We start from the raw sequence: 25,005 nt of genomic DNA, 5'->3' as shown, positions 1-25,005 counted from the left end.
GCAAGGATGATTAATGAATGTTAATTCCAGAAGAAAAGTTTGATGAACAGCAGAATATTTGCAGGATCTCTGAGTGTCTTCCCACCAATTAGCTGCAGGAGGTAGGGTGGTGGGGACTTATGGGGGGCAGAATAGTAACTATACAATGGGGACTATAATACTTTGATACATAATCAAAATTAACATCACAGATGAGGGACCAATAAACTTAATGTGCCTGTGAATGGACTGAGGACATCACACAATTTATGTAGAATTACAGCCAGGTATGCATAATCTGAACTTAATCAGGAGAAACCATCAGACAAGTACAAATTGGAGAAGCATTCTATAAAATAGTTGGCCTGTGTTTTTCAAAAAAGAAAAAAAAAAAATCCCCAAATCAAAAAAATGCCCAAGACATGAAACACAATGGCCAGGGAATTACTCTGGATTAAAGAAAGCTAAAGAAGTTCAGGAAAATAAGTAACATACATATATGACTTTGTATGTGTATTTAAAGAGGGAGTGCAGATACGGCAAAATATTAATGATTTGCTGAATCTGGGCAAAGGGTATGTGGGAGTTATCTTACTATTTTTGCAACTTGTCTATAATTTGAAATTATTTCCAAGCAAAAAGTAAAAAGGGGGCTGGGTGTGGTGGCTCACTCCTGTAATCCCAGCACTTTGGGAATCTGAGGTGGGCGGATTACTTGAGGCCAGGAGCTCAAGACTAGCCTAGTCAACATGGCAAAACCCCATCTCTACTAAAAATACAAAAATTAGCCAGGCTCAGTGGCGCACACCTGTAGGCCCAGCTGCTTGGGAGGCTAAGGCAGAAGAATCGCTTGAACTGGGGAGGCAGAGGTTGCAGGGAGCCGAGATCATGCCATTACACTTCAGCCTGGGCAACGGAGCAAGACTCTCTCACCCCTCCCCGCCAAAAAAAAAAGTAAAAAAGAACATGCTGTATGGAAAAACTCTAATGGACCGTTTTGACTAGAATTAAGGAGAGAAAGGAGGTTCTGGGTTAAGGTTATAGAGCTAGCACCACAGGGGAAATTAATTCATGTCTTATCCTTAAGTTATTATAACAAAGAAGCTGAAACTAAAGTACACAAAGTGCTTACCACAGGGTGTTACAGCTGTGACAAATTTTATTAAAGCACAATCCAATTTTATTAAAATACAATTCAATGTTCGTAACAGGTTGTATTAAGATGGAGAAGACTACGAAAATCTTAGGAAAGGAAAGGAGGAAGAAATGGAGGGGAGGAAATTGCCAATGTGTTTAAAAATCTAATGAAACGTTTCAGTCATTTTGAGCTCACTGTTCTAAATATAAAAATGCATCCTATTCCAACTAGTTTGCCAGAACTTTTGGGCAGCAGGAAATGGACATTTTAATTTAAACATGCAGAGTCGTTTGAAAGGCTTTTAAAGTAACTGTGATTTTGTAATCGCGACCACGAATTTTTCCTCTTCCATTTGGCCTGTCTTCATGGGGTGCTTTTCCACCTTTGATGTTGTTAAAATGAAGTACTGACACACTCAGAATCAAACCCCCAAATCGATGAATCATAAAGTAATAATTCAAGGTTTTTAAAACGATACCTACAACTGGATAGATTGCCTAAAAATCATTATTCACTCAAACTGGGTTACTTTAATGATACGTAAATTATACCTCTTTAAAACAGGCATATTTTCCCTGGGCGTGGTGGCTCACGCCTGCAATCCCAGCACTTTGGGAGGCGGAGGCGGACGCGGACGGATGACTTGAGGTCAGGAGTTCCAGACCAGCCTGGGTAACACAGCAGAAACCCCATCTCTACTAAATACAAAAACCAGCCAGGCGTAATAGCGCACCGCTGTAATCTCAGCTACTCAGGAGGCTGAGGCAGGAGAATCGCTTGAACCCGGAAGGCAGAGGTTGCAGTGAGCCGAGATAGCGTCACTGCACTCCAGCCCGGGCGAGACAGCAAGACTCCGACTCAAAAAAAAAAAAAAAGCAAAAAAAAAAAAAAAAAATTCCATTGTATTGTTCTTTACAAACATTCATTTAATTATGTAACCGCTAATTAATTGCTTGGTTGTTATAATAACCAATTATTTGATTATCTCATCATTTAAATTTTATTTTGCATATTTTCACAATGTACTTGATCTATTACTGAGTAATTTAATTAAATAATCATTCGAACGGTGGGCTGAATTGTTTACGGATAAAGCTCGACGACCAAAGCCTAGCGACCGCTGTTCTGGAGCCCCTCGGCCCAGGGCCCGTGGCGGTTCTCTCCAAGGGACCATCTCGCCCCTCAGCCAAGTCGCCCCGAAAACGAGTGCCTCTTCCCCGCTGTCGCTCTGCACAGAGGAACAGTCTGGTCGCTCAGCCACTTCCACCTTCCAGCCTCATCTGGTTCCCAGGCCGCTGGGGACTCCCAACGCCACTATCCAAGGCTCTAGGGTCAGCAAGCGCTCCGGGCGGAGAAGGGCAAGGACGAAGAGCGCACGGCCACGACCCGGAACCCACCCACGCCCTCCGACTGCAGACATGGGGAAGACACGCAGGAACTCCAAGGTCGCTGGGTCTACGCACGTGTGTGCCGCGATCCTGTGAAGGTCAAGGCCTCCCGTGAGGCGGGGTCTTCCTGGAATGCGATGGTGAACTGCGCCAGATCGGCCACTGCACGGAAAGAGTTTGGAAGAAGACAAGGCAGGAGGCCTACCATTTCTAAGGCGCTCGTGCACAGGCGTGGTGCAACTAGAGGGGGCAATGGGAGCTTGGAGAGGAGGTGCTAGCTAGGAGGAATGGCGCGTGCGCGGAGGAATGGCGCGTGCGCGGAGGAATGGCGCGTGCGCGGAGGAATGGCGCGTGCGCGGAGGAATGGCGCGTGCGCGGAGGAATGGCGCGTGCGCGGAGGAATGGCGCGTGCGCGGAGGAATGGCGCGTGCGCGGAGAGGCGGTGCGAGCCATGGGGAAAGGCGCGTGCGCAGAGGGGCGATGAGCGCTAGGAGGGGCAGCGCGTGCGCAGAGGGGCGGTGTGGCTTAGGACGGGGCAATGTAAGCTAAGAGGAGTGTTGGCGTTCGCGGAGATGTGACTGGTGGGACCTGCGGCGGCTCCCATATGATGGTCACCCTCCTGGGCGCGACGACCCTAGTGCTCGTCACCTTGGCGCCATGGGTGTTGTCCGCAGCCGCAGGTGAGAGGCCGGAAGGAGAGTCTCGGCGCAGGGCCGGAGGTAGGGTGCGCAGCTGGGCTACCGGGGCGGCGATGGTGTTGGGGGCGACAGGCCCCCAACCCTCGATCCTCTTTGCCGCGGCAAAGATTAAACCCGACTTGGGCTCGAAAATCAATCAGGAGAAAGTGGTGTTCTGGGTCCTCTGTCGTCGCTTGTCTGTGACGCGTGTACCGGTCCTTGGGCGCGCCCGGGTCCCCATCCCCGTGAAGTGGCAGTGCCAGAGCCTTGTGTCGAGTTTGCTTCTTTCCGGGAAAGTACTGCGGCTCAGCTGGCCTGTTTGATAATAAACAAAACATTTCCCGAAATGCATTTCCTCAATCTGGTAGATAGGCGGCCAGTCCCACGGGGGAGTGAGCTAAGTGTGACGAGGATTTCTCTGCCCTCAGGATTCATACAGGCCAATAAGAAATGACAATCGGAGTGACTGAGGCATAATTCTCAGTCCTCGAGGTTTACTAATCCTGCTTCAGGGCGCATCCGGGAAAAACATGAGCCACAGACACATCTGTGACTGGTTTTCCAGAGGTTTTCAGGTGGTGGGGCAGTGAGGCAGTAAGGCAGATAGTTCTGTGACATTTAAGTTAGTGCCCAAGAAATCTGTATTTTAAGATACCATGAGTGTGTAGAAGAGAAAAAGAGTAAAGGGTGTCAGTTATGCAGATGCCTCTGAGTAGGTGGAGTCTTGACTTTGTTTTGCACCTGAGAAGATAAGCTTGTAATTGACATTGTCAGTGTGGAAGGCCTCAATTAGTTTTTCAGGTTAACTTTGGAATGCCACTTGTTGAGAGGAGGGGTCCGTTCAGATGGTTGGGGGGCTTAGAATTTTATTTTTGGTTTACATAACTACCTACTTTTTTCCCAAAGAGATAATCATGTTCAAAACTCAATGAAATGTTTTCTCAATGAGATAGTAATGTTGCTCAGTCTTTCAGAAGTCATAAAAATATTCACACTTTTTAAACTAGTAAATGCAATTCTAGGACCCAGGACTAAGAAAACTGTTCAAAATATGGGAAGACGTTTTTATTTATACTTTTTTTTGTTTTGTTTTGAGAAGACAGCCTGTTGCCCAGGCTGGTGTGCAGAGATGTGATCTCAGCTCACTGCAACCTCTGCCTCCCGGGTTCAGGTGATTCTCCTGCCTCAGCCTCTTGAGTAGCTGGAATTACAGGTGTACACCACCACATCTGGCTATTTTTTGTATTTTTAGTAGAGATGGGGTTTTGCCATGTTGGCCAGGCTGGTTTCGAACTCCTGACCTCAAACGATCCACTTCAGCCTCCCAAAGTGCTGGGATTACAGGCGTGAGCCACCGCACCCGGTCTGTTTATACTTTAGACTTTAGTTTTAGGAACTAGACTTAGGTTGTAGACTTGAAGTTACAGTTGGCATCCCCTTGTTTATGGGAAACCAGCAAAGAATTGACTCACGAATGATCTGTGGGGGTAGTCCTTCGAAGATGGCTGAGTCTTTTTATCTTTCCTTGGGGATTTGGCTGAAGCATTGTGCTAGTAACAGCCATTCATTTGGAAGAGGGTGTTGCAGTCACTTGGCCTCTGGGCTTAACTATCATCCCTTTTGTGTAAGAAAGTTGGGAGAGGGCCTGAGTTGTTTTTTTTTTTTTTTTCTTTTACAAAAATAGTAAAAGAAAAATACAAAGGCAAGGCGTCACCAGGCTAATTTGCTGAAATTCTTCATACTTACCTGGGATGCATGGGGAAATGGCAACTATTATAAGGTTGATAAGAGACTGAGAGGTAATTTTGTAGTGAGGAGGGGTACCCAAAGAGAATCAGGGCTAGCATCCCAGTGCAGGAGTCCAGGTGGTCTGTGAGCCTGTGAGTGAGTTCAAAATACTTACCTGCTGTCTTAGGAAACCATATACCTGTGTGGTACATGATATACTATTTCTCAAACTTTTCCACAAATATGTAGTATATTTTTCCTAGGATGTGGGTACTAGGGGCCTGGTGCATCCTGTAGTAATTTCTTTGAAGTCTTTTGTTTATGAAAAATTTGCATTAAACTCATGTTTGATGTGAAAAGAGCTTTCCCAGAATTTTCATATAAAATTGACATTCCAGGAGGGTATGCATTAAGAAATTAATTTAAAATTAGAGGACAGGTGGCAAGATATAATTTATAGGCATTTAGCATTTCTTAAGCTCTTAACTGTGTGCCAGGCACCAATCTAAGTGTTTTAACAGTATAAACTCATTAAGCTTTCAGAGCCACACAGATACTGTTATCCTTATTTAACAGACAAGGAAACTGAGCAACTCAGAGATCAAGTGACTTGCCTGAGGCTGTATAGGCCAGTCCGTGGCTGAGTGGGGAAGTCAACCCTGGGTCTGGCCTAAGAGCCCTGGGGCTTAACCAGACTAGACTGTTTTCCTAAAAGCCAAACAATTTAAATTCCTGATTGTCCACTTGTATGTTAAGGGCCTAATTATCAGTATCTTTCAGTTAACTGTGAGCCCAAAAATATCTGAGACAGGTCTCAAATCAACTTAGAAAATTTATTTTGCCAAGGTTAAGGATGCATCCATGACACAGCCTCAAGAAGTCCTGGCCGCATGTGCCCAAGGCCCAACTTGCTTTTATACATTTTAGGGAGACATAATATATCAATCAGAACATCGAAGATGTGCATTTGATTGGTTCGATCTGGAAAGGCAGGACAAAAAGCAAGGCTTGCAGGTCATAGATTTAAAGATTTTCTGATTGATAATTGCTTGAAAGAGTTATTATCTAAAAACCTGGAATCAATAAAAAGGAATGTCTGGGATGTCCCAAGGGGTTGTGGAGACCAAAATTTTATCATGCAGATCAAGCTTGTCCAACTCACAGCCCACTGGCTGCATGCAGCCTGTGACGGCTTTGAATCCATCCCAACACAAATTTGTAAAACTTTCCTAAAATATGAGGGGTTTTGTCTGTTTGTTTTCTTTTCCTTTTTTTTTTTTTTTTTTTTTCTTTTTTCTTTTCTTTTTTTAGCTCATCAGATAGTGTATTTTATGTTTGGCCCAAGACAATTGTTCTTCCATTGTGGCCCAAGGAAGCCAAAAGAGTGAACACCCTTGATGCAGATGAGGCCTGCAGATAGCAGGCTTCAGAGAGAATAGATTGTAACTGTTTCTTGTGAAACTTAAGGTCTGTGTTGATGTTAATGGTGGTTGGCTTTTTCTGAATTCCAGAAGAGAGGAGGGTATAATGAAGCATAGCCAAACCTGCTTTCCCATCTTGGCCTGAAGTAGTTTTTCAGGTTAATTTTGAAATGCCCTTGGTCAAGAGAAGGGGTCCATTCTGATGGTTAAGGGACTTAGAATTTTATTTTTGGTTTACACAACTACCTACTTTTTCCCCAAAGAAATAATCATGTTCAAAACGGAATGTTCAAAACTGAAGACCTTAAGTTTACAGCTCAAGCTGATCCTGAAAGTTAACTCAGTGAGATTATAATATTGCTCATTCTTTCAGAAGTTGTATAAATATACCTTTTAGCCTAGTAAATGCAATTCTAGGACCCTAGATTAAGAAAACTATAAAAAATATGGGAAGACATTTACTTACATATTTGTACAGATACCTATATTTGGATTTATGTCAGACTTAAAAATATAGTACACCATTTTGGTCATCAAGATAAATGTGAAAAGTTGAAAGCAACCAAAATTATAAATACGTTTATATATATTAGATTAAATGTCCATTTATACATTTACATGTGGGGTAATAATTGTTAATATGCTAATATAAAACATTAATATACTAGTAAATTAATATATTGCATGTTAATGTTACATAACAATAATTTTATGAAAAAATTATTAAAAGGAGATTGCCAATACTAACAGGGCAAAATCTGTGAAAACTAAAATCCTGTTTAATAACTTTATTTCCAAGCCCCTGTCCATTTATCAGTCAGTTATTTGTTGGTCTTCCAAATGCCAACATGCCTTCACGAAGTTACCCATGTAACTTCAGGGTCTCCTTCCTTTAGCAGTAAAGCATTTTTTTTCTCCCTGAGGAAATCGCTCGCTGTACCCTATAATATTTTCTATTCTTGTGTCAAGGCCTAAAATTACTAGAATTATAATATTCTGCACAAGATATTGTAAATACTACAGATGCCATCAGATCTTTTGTTAAAGTCTGTAAACCCAGTTGCTACCCTTTGGCTGAAAAGAATCTATAAATTCTAACAAATGGATGAGAAGCAAGTTAAGAATTCTAGAGTGGGATAAGGGGATGTGATGTATTCTATTCAGGGATGAAGTTTTAGAGACTCCAAGTATGAAACAGAAAATTGAAGATGGGGAGACCTGATAGGTATCACCTTAAATTAAAAAAAAAAAAAAATCAGAAAGTGTTTTCTCAGATGTCTACCCTTTTGACCCCATACTATAAGATCTAACTGGAAAGTGTAAGAAGCTGTCTCAATTAAGAAAGTTCTATACGGGAGCCCCTGTGGTAGAGCAAGTCTACCATGAGATAACATGATTGTCCCAAGGCAGAAGTAAAAGAAATATTGTAGGAACCATAAATAAATTTAAAAGCTGGTCTTTTAAAAAATATATAGCTTATCAAATTGAAAGATCAGTCCTTTGTGATATTAAAGGAGTTCCTGTGAGCCCACCATTATACTGGATACTCTGAAAAAATGCAAATCAACTATGAAATGATATAGATTCTGCCCCTAAGGAACTTGCAATCTAGTTTGAGATTTGTGTTTAACACAAAGAAGCAGTTTTTGTTTTGTTTTGTTTTGGTTTTTTTTTTTTTTTTTTTTTTTTTGAGACGGAGTCTGGCTCTGTCGCCCAGGCTGGAGTGCAGTGGCCGGATCTCAGCTCACTGCAAGCTCCGCCTCCCGGGTTTACGCCATTCTCCTGCCTCAGCCTCCCGAGTAGCTGGGACTACAGGCGCCGCCACCACGCCCGGCTAGTTTTTTGTATTTTTTTAGTAGAGACGGGGTTTCACCGTGTTAGCCAGGATGGTCTCGATCTCCTGACCTCGTGATCCGCCCGTCTCGGCCTCCCAAAGTGCTGGGATTACAGGCTTGAGCCACCGCGCCCGGCCACAAAGAAGCAGTTTTTACAAATACTTCTTTTGAGGATTCTGGAAAGATGGCAGGGTAGAAAGCACCAGGAATCTGTCTCCTCACCTAGACAAGAACCGTACTGGCAGAATCTGATATAACTATTTTGGAACTCTGGAGTCTATTGAAGGCTTGCAACTTCCAGGGGGCAGGGCAGGCTTAGATGGTAAGTTGCAGTTAATTTTGGTCTATTTGAGCTCTTAGTACAGTAGCAGCTACCCATCTTCCACCACTCAACCCTTGGCAGACAGCTATGCACGTTATTAGAGCAACCTGCACACAACTTACAGGAATCAGGTGAGCAAAAAGAAACCCACCATCCAGATCTCTGGGATCTGTGCTCTGATTACTCATTGCTCCTTCTCATCACAAAAATGCAAAGAGATGGGCGGTTGTTGTTGTTGCACCTTACTCATTGTTACAACCCCCTCCCCACTCACTCCCCTGCCCCATGGATTTAAAGGGCTAGAAATCTCCCTCTGCTTCATTTTTCTCTTTCACTTTTGGGAGTCAGATACTAAAGACTAGGACATACAAAAACAACTGCATTTATGGAGAAAATTAGAAAGTCACTGTACATACCTAGGGAAAGGCTCAGGAGAGACCTCAAGTTTATAGTTCAAGCTGATCCTTGGCACAGGATTAACAACAATTAAACAGCAATTAAAGCAAAACACACAGACACACATACACACACAATGTAGTCTGGGAGAGTGATGTTAGCAAGATGGCCAACTAGAAGCCTCTACTGCTCATCCCCTCATAAGACAGCCAAAACAACAAATAAACAACTACATTTTAGCAAACTTAACTAAGAGTGCTAGAGTACATCAAAGAAGTAACAGAAATCCTAGTGAGCAGAGGAAAGTGGGATGGCCACATGGAGAATGGGAGAAAATACCAGGATTCCTAGGATCATCTGGGAACCAGGAGGAGCTTCTTCCTATGGCACGGAGATAAGAAGATCCCAGTAACCCCCAGCTACACCATGGGCACCAACAGATCTCACCACTGGGGTTCCTTAGAGTCTGGACAGCAACTAAGCCAAGCTGAGGAAGCTGCCTAGAGTCTGCATAGCTGCGTTCCCTCCAGAGAAGGAACCAACACTGTGCTCTGCCTGCTGTGGCCCTCACGGCTACTGTGCCACTCCGTCTTGGAACTGGAACTACTTCTGGAGTGTGTCTTGCTTCGGAGACTTGTAGACATGGCTTCCTTTCATCTGAACCACCCCAGGCTGATGGCTTAACATCCCTAAGCTAAACTTTAAGCAGCTATTACACCCTTCCCTGTGGGGCCAAGTAGAGGTGGAACTACTCCACCTACTTCTACCCCACCTCCCTTGGGCTAGAGCTGAAGCAGCATCCTATTTCCTAGGAACACAGTACCTTGGCTACCTGGAGCAGTCATGCCACCCCCATGCCTAAGCTGAAGTGGTGTACTGCATTCCAAGGAAACAGGGCCTGAACCACCCAGAACAGTCACATTCCCCGGGCCTCAGCTGAAGGAGCACATCGCTCCCTGCAGAATCAGTGTCCTGTCCAAGCCAAGCAGCTATGCATCCCAGGGCTGAGCTGATGTAGTACGCTATGTCCCAGGGAAACAGAGCAGTGTCTCAGCTGAGACACCCTGTTCTACAGGCCAAACAACTGTAGTACCCGGCTTGCCTGGAACAGACTAGTCTAGAGTCTGAGCTGGTGAGTGAGAGTCATCACTGTGCTGTTCCCTAACCCCCATTCCCAGCCCAAATAATAGCTATGCTCTACCATTTTGTAGTACTTGCTCCTGCAGCTACACCTGGTCTCACAGTCTGGGGTACCACTCATCCCCAGCTAGTCCAAGATTTAAAGTCATGACTTCATGGTGCCTCATACTTTGGGACCTGTGTTGCCACTGAGACCTATTAGCTCATGTTCCCAAATTAAAACCATACCCTGTTCCCCAGGCCCAAACCTCCAGGGAACCCCTTCTTTATAGTCAGGCCATTGCTATGCCCTGACCTCCAGAGGGGTAGAATCAAAGCTATAACCCATTCTCTGGGCCTGAGCTGCTAGGAAGCACCTCCAGGTCACAAATCCTGGCTCTGTGAGCAACCTACGTCCAACCCCTGCCACAGAGAGCAAACCCACCTCAGGAACCGAGTGTCTCAATAGGTTTTTGAGATCCTGAGCCTAGGACCTTTGCCCAGTAGCCACTCTGAGCACGTTCACCTGGAATCACGAGCTGCTGCAGCTGCATATATATAGCCCCTGTCAGACCTGATACCAAGAAGTATACCCTTGGCTAAGTCTCCCCATTGTGGGGAAGACAAAAGAATAGGAGGATCCTAAAAGCCTTTAACACTGAGGACATTAACAACCTATACTACCACTGCCACAAATTTCTGCAGCCTAGGCCCCTGAGGCACCCATTTACTACTGACATTGAACACAGGTACAGCAGCTGCATGCAGACCATATCACTGCATCTGTCAGGAAACAGTCACCACACCTATCGAAACTAGCATACTGAAACCCAACTGCTAATAAAAGACTTTGTCTTTGAAAGCCATTGTTTGTAGAGTTTGGAAGAGGTAATTATCTTATCAATGCAGAGACACAAAAACATGAAAAAGCAAGGAAATACGACACCACCAAAGGAAAGTAAGAACTCTCTAATGGTGGCCCAATGAAAAGAAGATCAACAGATTGCTGGAAAAGGAATTAAAACTAATGATCTTAAGGAAACTCAACAAGATACAAGAAAATACAGGCCGAGTGCGGTGGCTCAAGCCTGTAATCCCAGCACTTTGGGAGGCCGAGACAGGCGGATCACGAGGTCAGGAGATCAAGACCATCCTGGCTAACACGGTGAAACTCCATCTCTACTAAAAAATACAAAAAAACTAGCCAGGCGAGGTGGCGGGCGCCTGTAGTCCCAGCTACTCGGGAGGCTGAGGCAGGAGAATGGTGTAAACCCGGGAGGCGGAGCTTGCAGTGAGCTGAGATTCGGCCACTGCACTCCAGCCTGGGCGACAGAGCGAGACTCCATCTCAAAAAGAAAAAAAAAAGAGAAAGAAAATACAGATAGTTCAACAAATCAGGAAAACAATTCACAATACAAAAAATTCAACCAAAAAAAACAAAACATTGCCAGGCGCGGTGGCTCAAGCCTGTAATCCCAGCACTTTGGGAGGCCGAGACGGGCGGATCACGAGGTCAGTAGATCAAGACCATCCTGGCTAACACAGTGAAACCCCGTCTCTACTAAAAAATACAAAAAAAATAGCCGGGCGAGGTGGCGGGCGCCTGTAGTCCCAGCTACTCGGGAGGCTGAGGCAGGAGAATGGCGAAAACCCGGGAGGCGGAGCTTGCAGTGAGCTGAGATCCGGCCACTGCACTCCAGCCTGGGCGACAGAGCGACACTCCGTCTCAAAAAAAAAAAAAAAAAACATGATGAAGAAGAACCAAACAAATCCTGCAGTTGAAGAATTCAGTGAATTACATTTAAAAAATACAATAAACAGCTTCAACAACAAACTTGGTAAAGCAGAAGAAAGAATCTCTGAACTTGAAGATATATCATTTGATATTACTCAGTTATAGAAAAAACAAGTGAAACCCTACGAGACTTATGGGATATTAAAGGAACAAATGTTCATACTATGTAAGTTACAGAAAGAGGAGAAAAGGTAAAAGACATATACAAACTATTTAATGAAATAATAGCTGAAAACTTCCCAAGTCTGGAGAGACAGACATCCAGATCCAGAAAGCTCAATGATTCCCAAATAGATTTAACCCAAAAAGGTTCTCTCGAAAGCACATTATTGTCTGTTGTCAAAAGTCAAAGACAGAGAGAATTCTAAAAATAGCGAGAGAAAGGCATCAAGTCACATTTAAGAAAATCCCTGTTCAGCTAACAGAAGATTTCTTCACAGAAACCTTACAGTACAGGAGAGGATGGGATGATATACTCAAACAGCCAAGAATGCTATTCCCAGCCAAACTATCCTTCAGAAATGAGGGAGAAATACAGTTTTTTCCAGACAAGCAAAGACTGAGGGAATTCATCACTGCTAGACCAGCCTTATGAGAAATGTTCCAGGGAGTCCTACATCTGGAAGTGAAAAGAGAGTAGTCAGTATAATTAAAACATGGAAAAGTATAAAACTCACTGATAGAGCAGATACACAAAGGAGAAAGAGAAAAGAATTAAACCTTATCACTAGAGAAAACCATCAAACCACAATGATAAATAATAAGAGAGGAAGAAAGGAGCAAAGGATATTATTAGAACACTATTAACAAAATGACAAAAGTAAGTGCTCAAATATCAATAATAATCTTGAATGTAAATGGATTAAATTCTGTACTTAAAGAGACTGGCTAAATGAATATTTTTTAAATGACTCAATTATATGCTTTCTATAAGAAACCCACTTCACCTATAAAGACACATATAAACTGAAATTGAAGGGATGGAAAAAGTTATTCCAAGCAAATGGAAACCAAAAGCTGTCAGGAATTGCTATACTTATGTCAGATTAAAAAGACATTAAGTTAAAAACTGTAAAAACAGATGAAGAAGGTTATTATATAATGATAAAGGGACCAATTCAGCAAGAGGATATAACAATTCTAAACATACATGTACCCAACACCAAAGCACCCAGATATATAAAGTAAATATTACTCTACGTAAAAGGAAAGATAGACTCCGATATGATAGTAGTTGGTGACTTGAACACCTCACTCTGGTGTTCAAATATGCACTGGACAGATCAACAAACTCCGAGTACAGTGATCTCAAAGAGACCACACTAAGAAACGTAGTCAAACTTTTGAAAGCCAAAGACAGAGGAGTGACTTGTCATACACAAGGGATCTTTGATAACATAATCAGCAGATTTCTTATCTGATACTTTGGAGACCAGTGTATTCAAAGTGCTAAAAAAAAAAAAGCAAAACAAAACTTAAAACCCTGTATACGACAAAATTGCCCTCCAAAAGCATAAGGAAATTAAGATGTTCCTAGATAGACAAAAGCTGAAGGAGTTCATTACCACTAGACCTCCCCTGCAAGAAATGCTTAAGGAAGTCCTGAAAGGTGAAATGAAAGGGCACTAGACAGAGGGGACAGTGAAGATTCCGGCACGTGCAATGGCTACTGGGGAAGACCCAGCCAATGGGGCTATTGCCAGCATCCAGTCAGCTGCCACCTTCCTTGACCCCAGTGTCAAGTGATGCGCAGGGTGATCCAGGTGTGTGAGGGGCAGCTGGATGTCCAGACTGAGGGCACTGGTGCCATCAGTGGCTATCCTGCCACTCAATCCATGACCCAGGTGGTGATCCAGGGTGCTTACACCAGTTATGATGCAGTTAACACAGAGGGGACAGCTGCTGAGATACACTATACTTTCCCACCCCTGCAGTGGGAGATGGGGCAGGGGTACGACATCAGGAAGTACAGCTGCTGTTGGTACTACCCAGGGCTCAGAGGCACTGCTTGGGCAGGTGACTCCTGCTGGCACTGGTCAATTATTTGTGATGATGTTACCACAAGGAGTACTGCAGGGAGGAAGCCAGCACTTGATTGCCCGTAGGACTCACCCTTATTTATCAGGACATAACACCATTGTAAATCAAGAAGCATCTCTATCTGTCTCTGAACATACAATGTGAAATCAAACTGAGGCCATAAAACAGTTGAACCTCATCATAAGAGTGACTCATCAGTGTCACTTCTAAGGCCAAGAAAAATTCTATTTTTATGCGGAGACCATTCGTTTTTTAATTAAAAGACAACTCTTTTTCAAAAAGGAAAAAAAAATCAACTCTTTTTTCAGCTCTCTCAGATGCAGAAATGTAATTACCAGCATCCCTGTGCTGGGAGCGATCATTAGATTTTTTTAGATTTTTAAAATATACTTCATTATATTTTACTGTATTCATTCTTTAATCAGGGATGCGGGGGATAGAATAACATTTAGAATATCTGTACAGTTTATATAATGTTCTTATTTCTTGTTGCCTTTATAGGTGGAAAAAATCTAAAATCGCCTCAAAAAGTAGAGGTTGACATCATAGATGACAACTTTATCCTGAGGTGGAACAGGAGTGATGAATCTGTCGGGAATGTAACTTTTTCATTCGATTATCAAAAGTATGTGACTCTACTTACTGATTTGTCAGAATGACCTGAATAATTTTTACAAGTTTAGCACCTTAATTTTCAGATTTGGAAAGTATTTGGTTTTTCTATTTTTTAGAAATGTTATGCCTATTTTACATAATATTTTTAACTTTGTTTCTGTAGAGACTTAGTCAAATACATCTTTGGGTGTTGAAGCAAAAAAATTGGGGATGAGGGTGGTAGACAGCATCTCTAACCCATAGCCATTTCTTCTTTCCTCTGGGTGTTCCAGCTTCTTTCAATATAAGTTGGGATCTGAACTAGGGTGTATCTTGAGGATATGGCATAGTACTCCAAAAGGCCCATCCAAGACCTTGGAATAGGCCACGAGGTTTCCTGTGATCAGGCTTTCCTATTATCTCCATGATATATTTAGTAGAGATGGGGTTTCTCCATGTTTTCCAGACTGGTCTCAAACTCCTGACCTCAGATGATGCGCCCGCCTCCACCTCCCAAAGTGCTGGGATTACAGGTGTGAGCCACTGTACCCAGCCAATAATGATTTTTTTAAGAAACTATAAAAGTAGCTTCTGCTGCAATATCTTGATTAGATGTGAAACAGTTTTAATGGAGCATGCATCAGCATCTCCTGAAATAGGAAAGACAGATGTGAACAGTGAGGTTGGGTTGAAATTATATTAAGTTTCAAATTTTTGATAAGGTTTTCTGTTTATAACAAGAGTTTCTGGATTCTTAGAAATAGTTTCTGATGTGGAACCTTTTCAAGAATGTTTAAGATATTTTTAATGCCAGCTCTAATCTCAGGCCTCAGATATGTAAAGTGGAAGTGAAAACTGGCCAAGAATGAAGTATTTTATATTTTTGGTAATTTCTTTAAAATGTTTCCATTTTGAAAAATAAGGTAGACTTGTATTTGGTTCAGCAGCAAAATTATTTTGGTATTATTTCTGGTTTCTAGTATCTAAATCATCTTTAAAATGGCATCTGTGGTATTATTAAAAATAAATAAATCAGCTAATGAATTAGGCTTGACAAAAATGCCTTCCCAGAAGATAGTTTCCCTGCTACTTTTACAGTCGATGGGCTTAACATAGGTAAAAGCTTTGAAATCTGCTAAATTGGCCAGGCATGGTGGCCCATGCCTGTAATCCCAGCACTTTGGGAAGCTGAGGTGGGCAGGTCACCTGAGGTGAGGAGTTTAAGATCAGTCTAGCCAACATGGCAAAACCCCATCTCTACTAAAAAAAAAAAAAAAAAAAATACAAAAATTAGCCAGATGTGGTGGCACACACCTGTAATCACAGCTACTCGAGAGGCTGAGGCAGGAGAATTGCTTGAACCTAGGAAGTGGAGTTTGCAGTGGGCCGAGATTGCTCCACTGCACTCCAGTCTGGGCAGCAGAGTGAGACTCTGTCTCAAAAAAAAAAAAAAAATGAAATCTAAGTTCATTTCTATCCCTCACTTTTCCTGCAAGTTCTTCTTCCCCTTTCTGGGCAATATGTCCTTTTCTGCTTTAGGCACCCCCTGCCCACTTGATTTCTTCATGTTTGCCCCTTTTTCAAAAGGAAGAATCTAATATCAATCACTTCAGCTTTTTGATTGGCTAGTTCCACTTCCAAAAATTAATTTGTTTATGTAAACATTTTAAGTGGTTTCTGATGATGTAATAGAAGAAATTACGGAGACAGGCAAGCAGAAGGAGGGATGGTTTTTGGAGAGGGCTGTGGAAACCCTGAAACCATACTGATTCCGAGGTCTTTCTCAGGGAAGTCTGTTCATAGGAGGAGGTCAGAAAGGAATCATCCAATCCAATTCTCCAATTTCTATTTAATTTTATTAGAGACAGGGTCTTGCTCAGTTGCTGAGGCTGGATTGCAGTGATATGATCATAGCCTATGGCAGCCTGCAGCCTTGAACCCCTGTGCTCAAATGACCCTCTCACCTCAGCCTGCCTAGTAGCTAGGACTATGAGCACATGCCACCATGCCCTGCTTTGCCTTTTTTTTTTTTTTTTCCTCATAGAGACAGGGTTTGCTATGTTGAACAGGCTCCGAACTTTCAATAAGGAAGATAAGATCCAGAAACAAAATAGTTTACCAAAAGTCACACAGCTATTTTTAACAGAGCCAACATACTAAATCCACTTTTACCTTATGGGTCATTTATTCCTCTGCTTCCTTGAAATCGTAAAGCAACCACCCACAAAATTATATAAAGAACTGTATTTTAAAATTCAATTTTATAAGTAATAACTTGGCTTATATGCATTGAAAAAGAGTGGAAGGGTGTACCCTAAAATATTTATAGGACATTAGCTCAAGTAGAAGAAATAAATCTTAAACTAAAAATAGAAATAACTCTTAAACGAGAGTTATTAAGAGTTAAGAAATAACTCTTAAACCAGTAAATAGAAAGTATTTCACACTTATATTTATACATTTGCTCTCTCATTCATTTGTTTTTTTTAACTTTAAAGACCTGGGATGGATAATTGGATAAAATTACCTGGATGTCAGAATATTACTAGTACCAAATGCAACTTTTCTTCGCTCAAGCTGAACATTTATGAAGAAATTAAATTGCGTATAAGAGCAGAAAAAGAAAACACTTCTTCATGGTATGAGGTTGACCCATTTACACCATTTCGCAAAGGTAAGAAAAAGTTGCTAGCTGAATTATATTCTTTAGTAAATATTGCCAGAGCAGTTCACTTTCCAAGCCATTCATTTGCATGATGCAAAATCTGACATCTTTTAAAAAGAACAAAAATTCCCTTAAACCTGTATCTTCTTCCTGCTATAACTCTATTTTTCCTCCTTTCCCTGTAGTAATGGTTCTCAAAGAGTGGTCCTCAAGGCCCTTTCAGGGGGCCGTAAAGATAAAGCTATATTTATGAAAAATCTAAGACTTACTTGCCCTTTTTATTTTGGTTCTTTCTTGTATTCACAGTGGAGTTTTCCAGAGGAGGCTGTTTGATGTGTGATGTGGTGGTATGGTCACTGATTAACATAGAACTCAATGTGAAATTTATCTGCCTTCTTTATTAATCCCAACATTCAAAAGATTTGGAAAAAAATGTAAAACAGCACCACTCTGAAGTTTTATGTTCCTTGTGGCAAATGTTTGTTACCATAAAATAGGTTTATCATTATTATTTCTTTTTCCTTTTTTTTTTTTTTGAGACAGAGTTTTGCTCTTGTTGCCCAGGCTGGAGTGCAATGGCACGATCTTGGCTCACTACAGCCTCTGCCTCCTGGGTTCAAGTGACTCTCACGCCTCAGCCTCCCGAGTAGCTGGGATTACAGGCATGTGCCACCATGCCCGGCTAATTTTGTATTTTTAGTAGAGACAAGGTTTCTCCACGTTGGTCAGGCTGACCTCGAACTCCCAACCTCAGGCGATCTGCCCACCTCAACCTCCCAAAGTGCTGGGATTGCAGGCGTGAGAAACCATGCCCAGTCCGTTGTTATTTCTTAATGGATTAATTAGTTAAAATGGATTGAAAACTTTACCAGTTTTAATGTTTAATATGCTAATATAAAAAGATACAGCCCACATAAATAACGGCTGTTTTGGATTCTCATTAATTCCTTTAAGAATGTAAAGGAGCCGAGTGTAGTGGCTCACACCTGTAATTCCAACACTTTGGGAGGCTGAGGTGGGAGGATCACTTGAGGCCAGAAGTTAAAGACCAACCTAGGCAACATAGTGAGACCCCATCTCTACAAAAAATATATAAAAATTAACCAGGCATGGTGGTGCACAGCTGTAGTCCCAGTTATTCAGGAAGCTGAAGAGGGAGGATCACTTGAGCCTGGGAGATCAAGGTTGCAGTGAGCCGTGTTTGTGCCACTGCACTCCAGCCTGAGCAACAGAGCTAGACCATATCTCAAAAAAAGATGGGGATCTTGAGACCAAAAGGCTTGAGAACCACTGTCCTTTACCAAGAATGATCTGTACTCCGTTTCTATACTACTTACCTTCCCATTCCCTCTCAGTCCGCTCCATTCAAACGCAGTTCCTCATCACTATTAAAACCACTCTTTTCGGCCGGGTGCGGTGGCTCACTCCTGTAATCTCAGCACTTGGGGAGGCCAAGGCGGGTGGATCACGACGTCAGGAGATCAAGACCATCCTGGCTAACACAGTGAAACCCTGTCTCTACTAAAAATACAAAAATAAATTTAAAAAAACTAACCGGGCTTGGTGGCAGATGCCTGTAGTCCCAGCTACTCGGAAGGCTGAGGCGGGAGAATGGCATGAACCCGGGAGGCGGAGCTTGCAGTGAGCTGAGATCGTGCCACTGCACTCCAGCCTGGGTGACAGAGCGAGACTCTATCTCAAAAAAAAAAAAAAAAAAAAAGACTGTTCTCAAGGTCACAACAGCCTCCACAATGCCAAGCAAATTCCCAGTCCTCTTCTGGCTTCATCCCTCAGTAGCACAGATGTGGTCATCACTCAGTTTTTCCTTTACTGGATCTCTAGGGCACTGCTCTTTCCTGGTTCTCCTCCTGCTCATTGATCACTTCATCTTCCCGACTTTTCAGTGTTAGACTGCTGCTGGGCTCAGTCATTGAACCTCTTCTCTTTCTGTATCACTCCACTGGTGATCTTACAGCTATCTATGCTATCTGTGTGCTCTTAACTCCCAGAAGTGGCAGGCACATAGTAAGTGCTCAGAATTATTTGTCGAATGAAGGTTTTGGCATTGTATTAATAAAGTTCCAAAGTAACTGTTTTGATTTTTTTTTGCAGCTCAAATTGGTCCTCCAGAAGTACATTTAGAAGCTGAAGATAAGGCAATAGTGATACACATCTCTCCTCCTGGAACAAAAGATAGTGTTATGTGGGCTTTGGATGGTTTAAGCTTTACATATAGCTTAGTTATCTGGAAAAACTCTTCAAGTGTAGAAGTAAGCATTGTTTTTACCTTTGTTTAATCGATGTGAGAGAAAAATTAGGTGAATTAATCCTAAAATTTGACTTTATACTTTTTTAAAGAACCAACTTATGTTTTTATTATAGGAAAGGATTGAAAATATTTATTCCAGACATAAAATTTATAAACTCTCACCAGAGACTACTTATTGTTTAAAAGTTAAAGCAGCGCTACTTACGTCACGGAAAATTGGTGTCTATAGTCCAGTGCACTGTATAAAGACCACAGGTAAGGAAGATGCTTTGTTTTCGTTTCAATAAGTATATATACAAATTATCAATTTTGGCATCTTTCCCATATTGCTAAAGTTTACATGATAGGTTAATATATGTTTAAAACATTGTAACATTTACATAAGCAAAATAAATGTTATTTGGGATTTTGGTCTCAAATAGTAATGAAAATTAATTCTACTTAAAAGTTCAGGCTGGGCGTAGTGGCCCACGCCTATAATCCCAACACTTTGGGAGACTGAGGTAGACAGATCACTTGAAGCCAGAAGTTCGAGAACAGCCTGACCAACATGGGAAAACCCCGTGTCTACTAAAAATAAAAAACTAGCTGGGCATGATGGCATCCGTCTGTCGTCGTAGCTACTTGGAGGCTGAGGTACAAGAATCCCTTGAACCTGGGAGGTGGAAGTTGCAGTGAGCCAGAATCGCGCCACTGCACTCCAGTGGGGAGCAAGTGGGACAAAGAGTAAGACTACGTCTTAGGAAAAAAAAAAAAGTTCAAATATTTCGTAATGACAAAACTTTTCGTTTGTTCAGAATCCACATAAAGCGGGAGGTAGCTGAACTATGAGTTCTGCAAATGGGAAGAAAAGTGGGGGAAGTAGTTGCTAGTAGACAAGTTATTCTTCCAGCAAGCATACCTTTGTACATGGGATATTAAAATAGGAAAGCATCCTGATATATTTAGTCAGTAACATCTTTCCAATAATTAAGGTCAAGGACAGGAGCTGGGATTTGTTTAATTGTAAATTTCATCTGCTTTATTTTTTTAATCAAACATTACAGAAGGGTTTAAAGTGAAGTCTTTTCCTCCTCCCTTCTTATCCCCAATTCCATTCACCAGAGGTAAGCATTGCTTGGCAGTTTGTGTATATCCTTTCACAACTTTTTTCAGGACCTATGTAAGCATATATACAGACCCACAGTTTCTTGGGTTTTGCTTTTTAAATTACAAAATAAAATCTTACTAGTTGTACTTTACAGCTTGCTTACTTAACCCAGTTTGTTGGGGATATCATTCTATATCAGTCAATACAGATCTGTTACATTCTTCATTTGATCTTAGCCATCTATTACATTCTTTTTTTTTTTTTTTTTTTTTTGAGATAGGGTCTCACTCTGTTGCCCAGACTGGAGTGCAGTGGCTCAATCTCGGCTCACTGCAACCACTGCCTCCCAGGTTCACGCGATTCTCCCGCCTCAGCCTCCCAGGTAGCTGGGGTGTGCCATCATGCCCGGCTAATTTTTGTATTTTTAGTAGAAACGGGGTTTCACCGTGTTGGCCAGGCAGGTCTTGAACTCCTGACCTCAGGTGATCCGTCCACCTCAGCCTCCCAAAGTGCTGGGATTACAGGCGTGAGCCACTGCGCCCGGCCTGTCGTCTTTCAAATGGCTGCGTAGTATTACACAGTGTGAATACAAACCGTCCTTAACTATTACCTTATAATGATAAAATGTGAGCCTTTATCTTCTTGCCAGTTATCTCACTTGAGTAAAAATGTATGCTTTTTTTATCTGTTCTTTGGCTTCTAGTTGAAAATGAACTACCTCCACCAGAAAATGTAGAAGTCATTGTTCAAAATCAGAACTATGTTCTTAAGTGGGATTATACATATGCAAACATGAGCTTTCAAGTTCAGTGGCTCCAGTAAGTTCTATTCTATAAATTTCCTTTTGCCCAGTTTGTTTTGATTATGCTTATTTTCACTCTGCTTCAGTCACCAGGTCCTTGCACACAGAATGACCAACTGGGAGGTGGGTACGATATATTGGAAACATGAGAAATCTCATTTCTAACCCCAGTTCAGCCAGTAACTAACTGGATGACATTGAGCTGATCGCTTAACCTCCATGGGCCTCAATTTCTTCACTTGTAAAATAGATGGGTTCTAATATCTGGGGTTCTTACTGGCTTAAGAAAAAAAAAAATGTGACTAGTTGCATGTGTTATTTCCGCAATCTGGAACACCTGACCCTTGACCCTGATGTTTTTCTTAAGAACTCTCTTCTTCCATGAGTCCTTAAAATGATCTCAGTCCACTCACTTGTTCCATTCAAAAAATTAGCCTTCCTCATTTCTTTATTACTTTAGTGGTTTTGACAAAATTTTGTAGTAGTTACTTCAGTGGGAAAGAAAGTTGGAAAGAACTGTGTTCTATGTGGTTGAGCAGAGGCTAGCTAAACACGGATGAAGTCTAGGCACTGCATAAATGAAAGAGAACTGGCCTGGTGCAGTGGCGCATGCCTATAGTCCCAGCTACTCAGTGGGCTGAGGCAGGAGGATTACTTGAGGCCAGGCATTGAGGCTGCAGTGTGCTATGATCACACCTGTAAGTAGCCGCTGCACTGCAGCCTGGGCAACATAGTGAGACCCCCATCTCTAAACATTAAAATTTTTAAAAAACTGATAAAAGAGAACTGCATGTAGTTTATACTGACTGGGAAATTGTAGGAGATGAATAGAGAGAAAAAAGAGAAGAGGAAAATTAAGTAGAAGGAAAAGTGGGTTATGGGGAGAAAAGAAATGGAAAGAAAGATATACATTGGTGGCAGAGGAGTAGAGAGCAAAGGCAAGTATAGCTAAGAGAGGAAAGGAAAAGTCAGAAGAAACTGGAAAGAAACAGAAAAAATGAGGGAGAAGGGAAGTGTGAGTACTGCTATGATCAATGTCCCTCTCTCTTTTAGTGTTCATTTTGAACCAAGGGTGACCAGTAGAATGGAAATGCATTTATGTGCATATGTGCCCCACAGTGCATATATAACCTCACAAACCAATCAGGAGACTGTTCAGTAATCTTTTGTGTATACCTCACTTTCAGAAGTGAATAAATAATAGGGTCACCAAGTAGATAATGAGCAGTATTTCTGATGGCTGATCTCTAAGCTGCTTTGGGGCACTTAGCATATTGTACAAAGCACTGAAGAAATGGGGAAAGAGTCAACAGAATCAAACATGGTTCTAGAAATCGAAAGCAGTGAGCGGACATTGCAAAGTGTTGTGTGGTTTCAGACTAAAGAGTGGTATACAAATTATAAGGGTTGCAGAAATTGAAAATGTAAAGGTGAATAGGGGCTGAAGAGACCAAAGAAGCCATAAGAAAAGAGATGAGGTAGGAACAAGGCCTTGATTGTTAATTCCAATTTTTTTCAAATAGACAAGTATTAGATGTTTTCTGTTTCTGTAACAAATTACCACAGACTTAGCAACTTAAACAGCTATTTAGTGTCTCAAAGTTTCTGTGAGTCAGGAGTCCAAGTGTGGCTTAGCTGGGTCTTCTGCCAAGCAGTCAAGCAGTCAAGGAGTCAGTCAGTCATACAAGACTTGGGGGCTGCTCCCAAGCTCACATGTTGTTGGCAGAATTTATTTCTAGAACTCATAGTGGCTCACTTCCTAAGAGACTATCAGAGAGGGTGAGTCTAACCTCTAGATCCTTTTTTTTTTTTTTTTTTTTTTTTTTTTTTTTTTTTTTTTTTGAGAGGGAGTCTCACCCTGTCGCCCAGACTGGAATGCAGGGGCACGATCTCAGCTCCCTGCAACCTCCGCCTCCCGGGTTCAAGTGATTCTTCTGTCTGCCTCAGCCTCCCGAGTAGCTGGGACTACAGGTGTGCGCCACCACACCCAGCTAATTTTTGTAGTTTTAGTAGAAACGGGGTTTTACCATGTTGGCCAGGCTGGTCTCGAACTCCTGACTTCAGGTGATCCACCCGCCTCAACCTCCCAAAATTCTGGGATTACAGGCATGAGGCACCGTGCTCAGCCAGTTTTTTTGTATCTTTAGTAGTGACAGGGTTTCTCCATGTTGGCCAGGCTGTTTGAAAACTCCTGGCCTCGAGTGATCCGCCCACCTCAGCCTCCCAAAGTGCCGGGATCAGAGGTGTGAGCCGCCGTGCGCACTTCAGCCTCCCAAAGTGCTGGGATCAGAGGTGTGAGCCGCTGCGCCCGGCTAAATCCTCTTTGAAGGGGCTCATCTGATTAGGTCAGGCCCACCCAGAATAGTCTCTCATTTGATTCAACTAATTTGGGACCTGAATTACATCTGTGAAATGGCTTTTCTTCTGCCACTCAGTGTAACCTCATTATGAGAGGAGGGCCTCCATCGTATTTACAGGTCCTGCCCACAGTCAAGAGGAGGGGATTATACAGGATGTGTACACCAGGGGGCAGGAATCTTGGGGGCCATCTCGGAATTTTGCCTTCTTCAGTGGGAAGGATGTCCTTCTAGAGTAGCAGAACATTTGGACACCAGGTTGCAATGGGAAGAACGCTGAATAAGTAGAATGGGACAAGATTAGGGTCAACCTCAGGTTGTCCTGCAGGCTTTTGGCGATTTTGTGTTGGGGTGATGGGTAACCTGCGCTCTGGATTTGAGGAAGGTGTGCATGGCAATGTGGTATATGGGAGAGTGGACTAAGAAGAAGACACTAGAGAGAGACAAGGAAACCAGTCAGGAGGCTGTTAGAGTTCTGGGCTTGAACTGAGGTGCTTTTAGCTCCTGGTTCCTGGGCAAGTTACTGAACCTCTTTAGTCTCGTACTTATACTTGCTCTCATAACCCTGCAGTGTGTCTCTATTTTGGTACTTATCCGCTGGTATGCTGGCGCATGTTTAGCAACTGGCTTTCCAGAAAGAAAAAGTCCTATTTTGTAGTGTTTGCTGATTTTCGTGATATAAATATTCCCACCATGGCCACTTTCGAGCCACCAGCCTGATGTCCCTGAACATGGAGTTGGGAAGATATGCACAGTAGCACACCACTGTCATACAGCTACAATAGATAAAGATAGCCCCAAGAGCTTAGACAATAAAATGTAGTAAAATAGTTAGGACAAGATGAATTTATTTATCATCTCTGTCTTTAAAACAATTTTTATTTGCAAATTTTTGTAACTTAATTTTTAATAATGGTTTTTGTTTAAAAACCAGTTTGCACTTTGGGAGGCCGAGGTAGGTGGATCACCTGAGGTCAGGAGTTCGAGACCAGCCTGGCCAACATGGCAAAACCCCATCTCTACTAAAAATACAAAAATTAGGCAGGCCTGGTGGCGTGCGCCTGTAATCCCAGCTACTCAAGGGGACAGAGGCAGGAGATTTGCTTGAACCCAGGAGGCGGAGGTTGCAGTGAGCCAAGATCCTACCACTCCACTCCAGCCTGGGTGACAGAGCGAGACTCGGTCTCAAAAAAAAAACAAAAACAAAAAAACAAAAAAACCAGCTTGCAGCATTCCTGGAAATTCTAACTAACAGATGTTCTTGCACATTGACATAAGCCACCTGCAGCAAAGCACAGCGTGATCACAGTGTGGAACAATGTTTGGCTTTCTTTTATGTTAGATGCATATCTCTGCCATTGTTTGTGAGTTTCCTCAGGGTGGCTACTAT

At 42.3% G+C, this 25,005-nt stretch overlaps 1 protein-coding gene, 1 long non-coding RNA gene and 1 pseudogene across 9 annotated transcripts in view; 2 read left to right on the top strand and 1 right to left on the bottom strand.

The window, feature by feature from the left end:
• The window catches only part of LOC119621438 (uncharacterized), a 28,962-nt gene extending 26,062 nt beyond the window's left edge, over nt 1-2,900 (bottom strand). For 3 of the 5 annotated variants that reach the window (XR_012090527.1, XR_012090528.1, XR_012090531.1), the window contains exon 1: nt 1,669-2,877. This is a non-coding gene — a long non-coding RNA (uncharacterized lncRNA). Of the gene's footprint in view, nt 1-1,668 lie in introns of all 5 variants that reach the window. The other 2 variants (XR_012090529.1, XR_012090530.1) reach the window with 2 other exon arrangements.
• A 104-nt stretch (nt 2,901-3,004) lies between these two features.
• Nucleotides 3,005-25,005, top strand: part of IFNAR1 (interferon alpha and beta receptor subunit 1) — a 31,495-nt gene continuing 9,494 nt past the window's right edge. For 2 of the 4 annotated variants that reach the window (XM_073009698.1, XM_007964622.3), the window contains exons 1-6: nt 3,005-3,185; nt 14,340-14,463; nt 16,931-17,106; nt 19,210-19,367; nt 19,480-19,621; nt 21,160-21,274. In XM_073009698.1, coding sequence (XP_072865799.1) covers nt 3,110-3,185; nt 14,340-14,463; nt 16,931-17,106; nt 19,210-19,367; nt 19,480-19,621; nt 21,160-21,274 — 791 coding nt within the window. In that variant the 5' untranslated portion in view covers nt 3,005-3,109. Of the gene's footprint in view, nt 3,225-14,339; nt 14,464-16,930; nt 17,107-19,209; nt 19,368-19,479; nt 19,622-21,159; nt 21,275-25,005 lie in introns of all 4 variants that reach the window. The other 2 variants (XM_007964614.3, XM_007964607.3) reach the window with 1 other exon arrangement.
• On the top strand, nt 3,231-14,331 carry LOC103220748 (upstream stimulatory factor 1 pseudogene; annotated as a pseudogene).

Source organism: Chlorocebus sabaeus, chromosome 2 (assembly GCF_047675955.1).
Source record: "Chlorocebus sabaeus isolate Y175 chromosome 2, mChlSab1.0.hap1, whole genome shotgun sequence".
Taxonomy (NCBI): Eukaryota; Metazoa; Chordata; class Mammalia; order Primates; family Cercopithecidae; genus Chlorocebus; species Chlorocebus sabaeus.
This window is presented reverse-complemented; position numbering and strand designations above follow the sequence as displayed.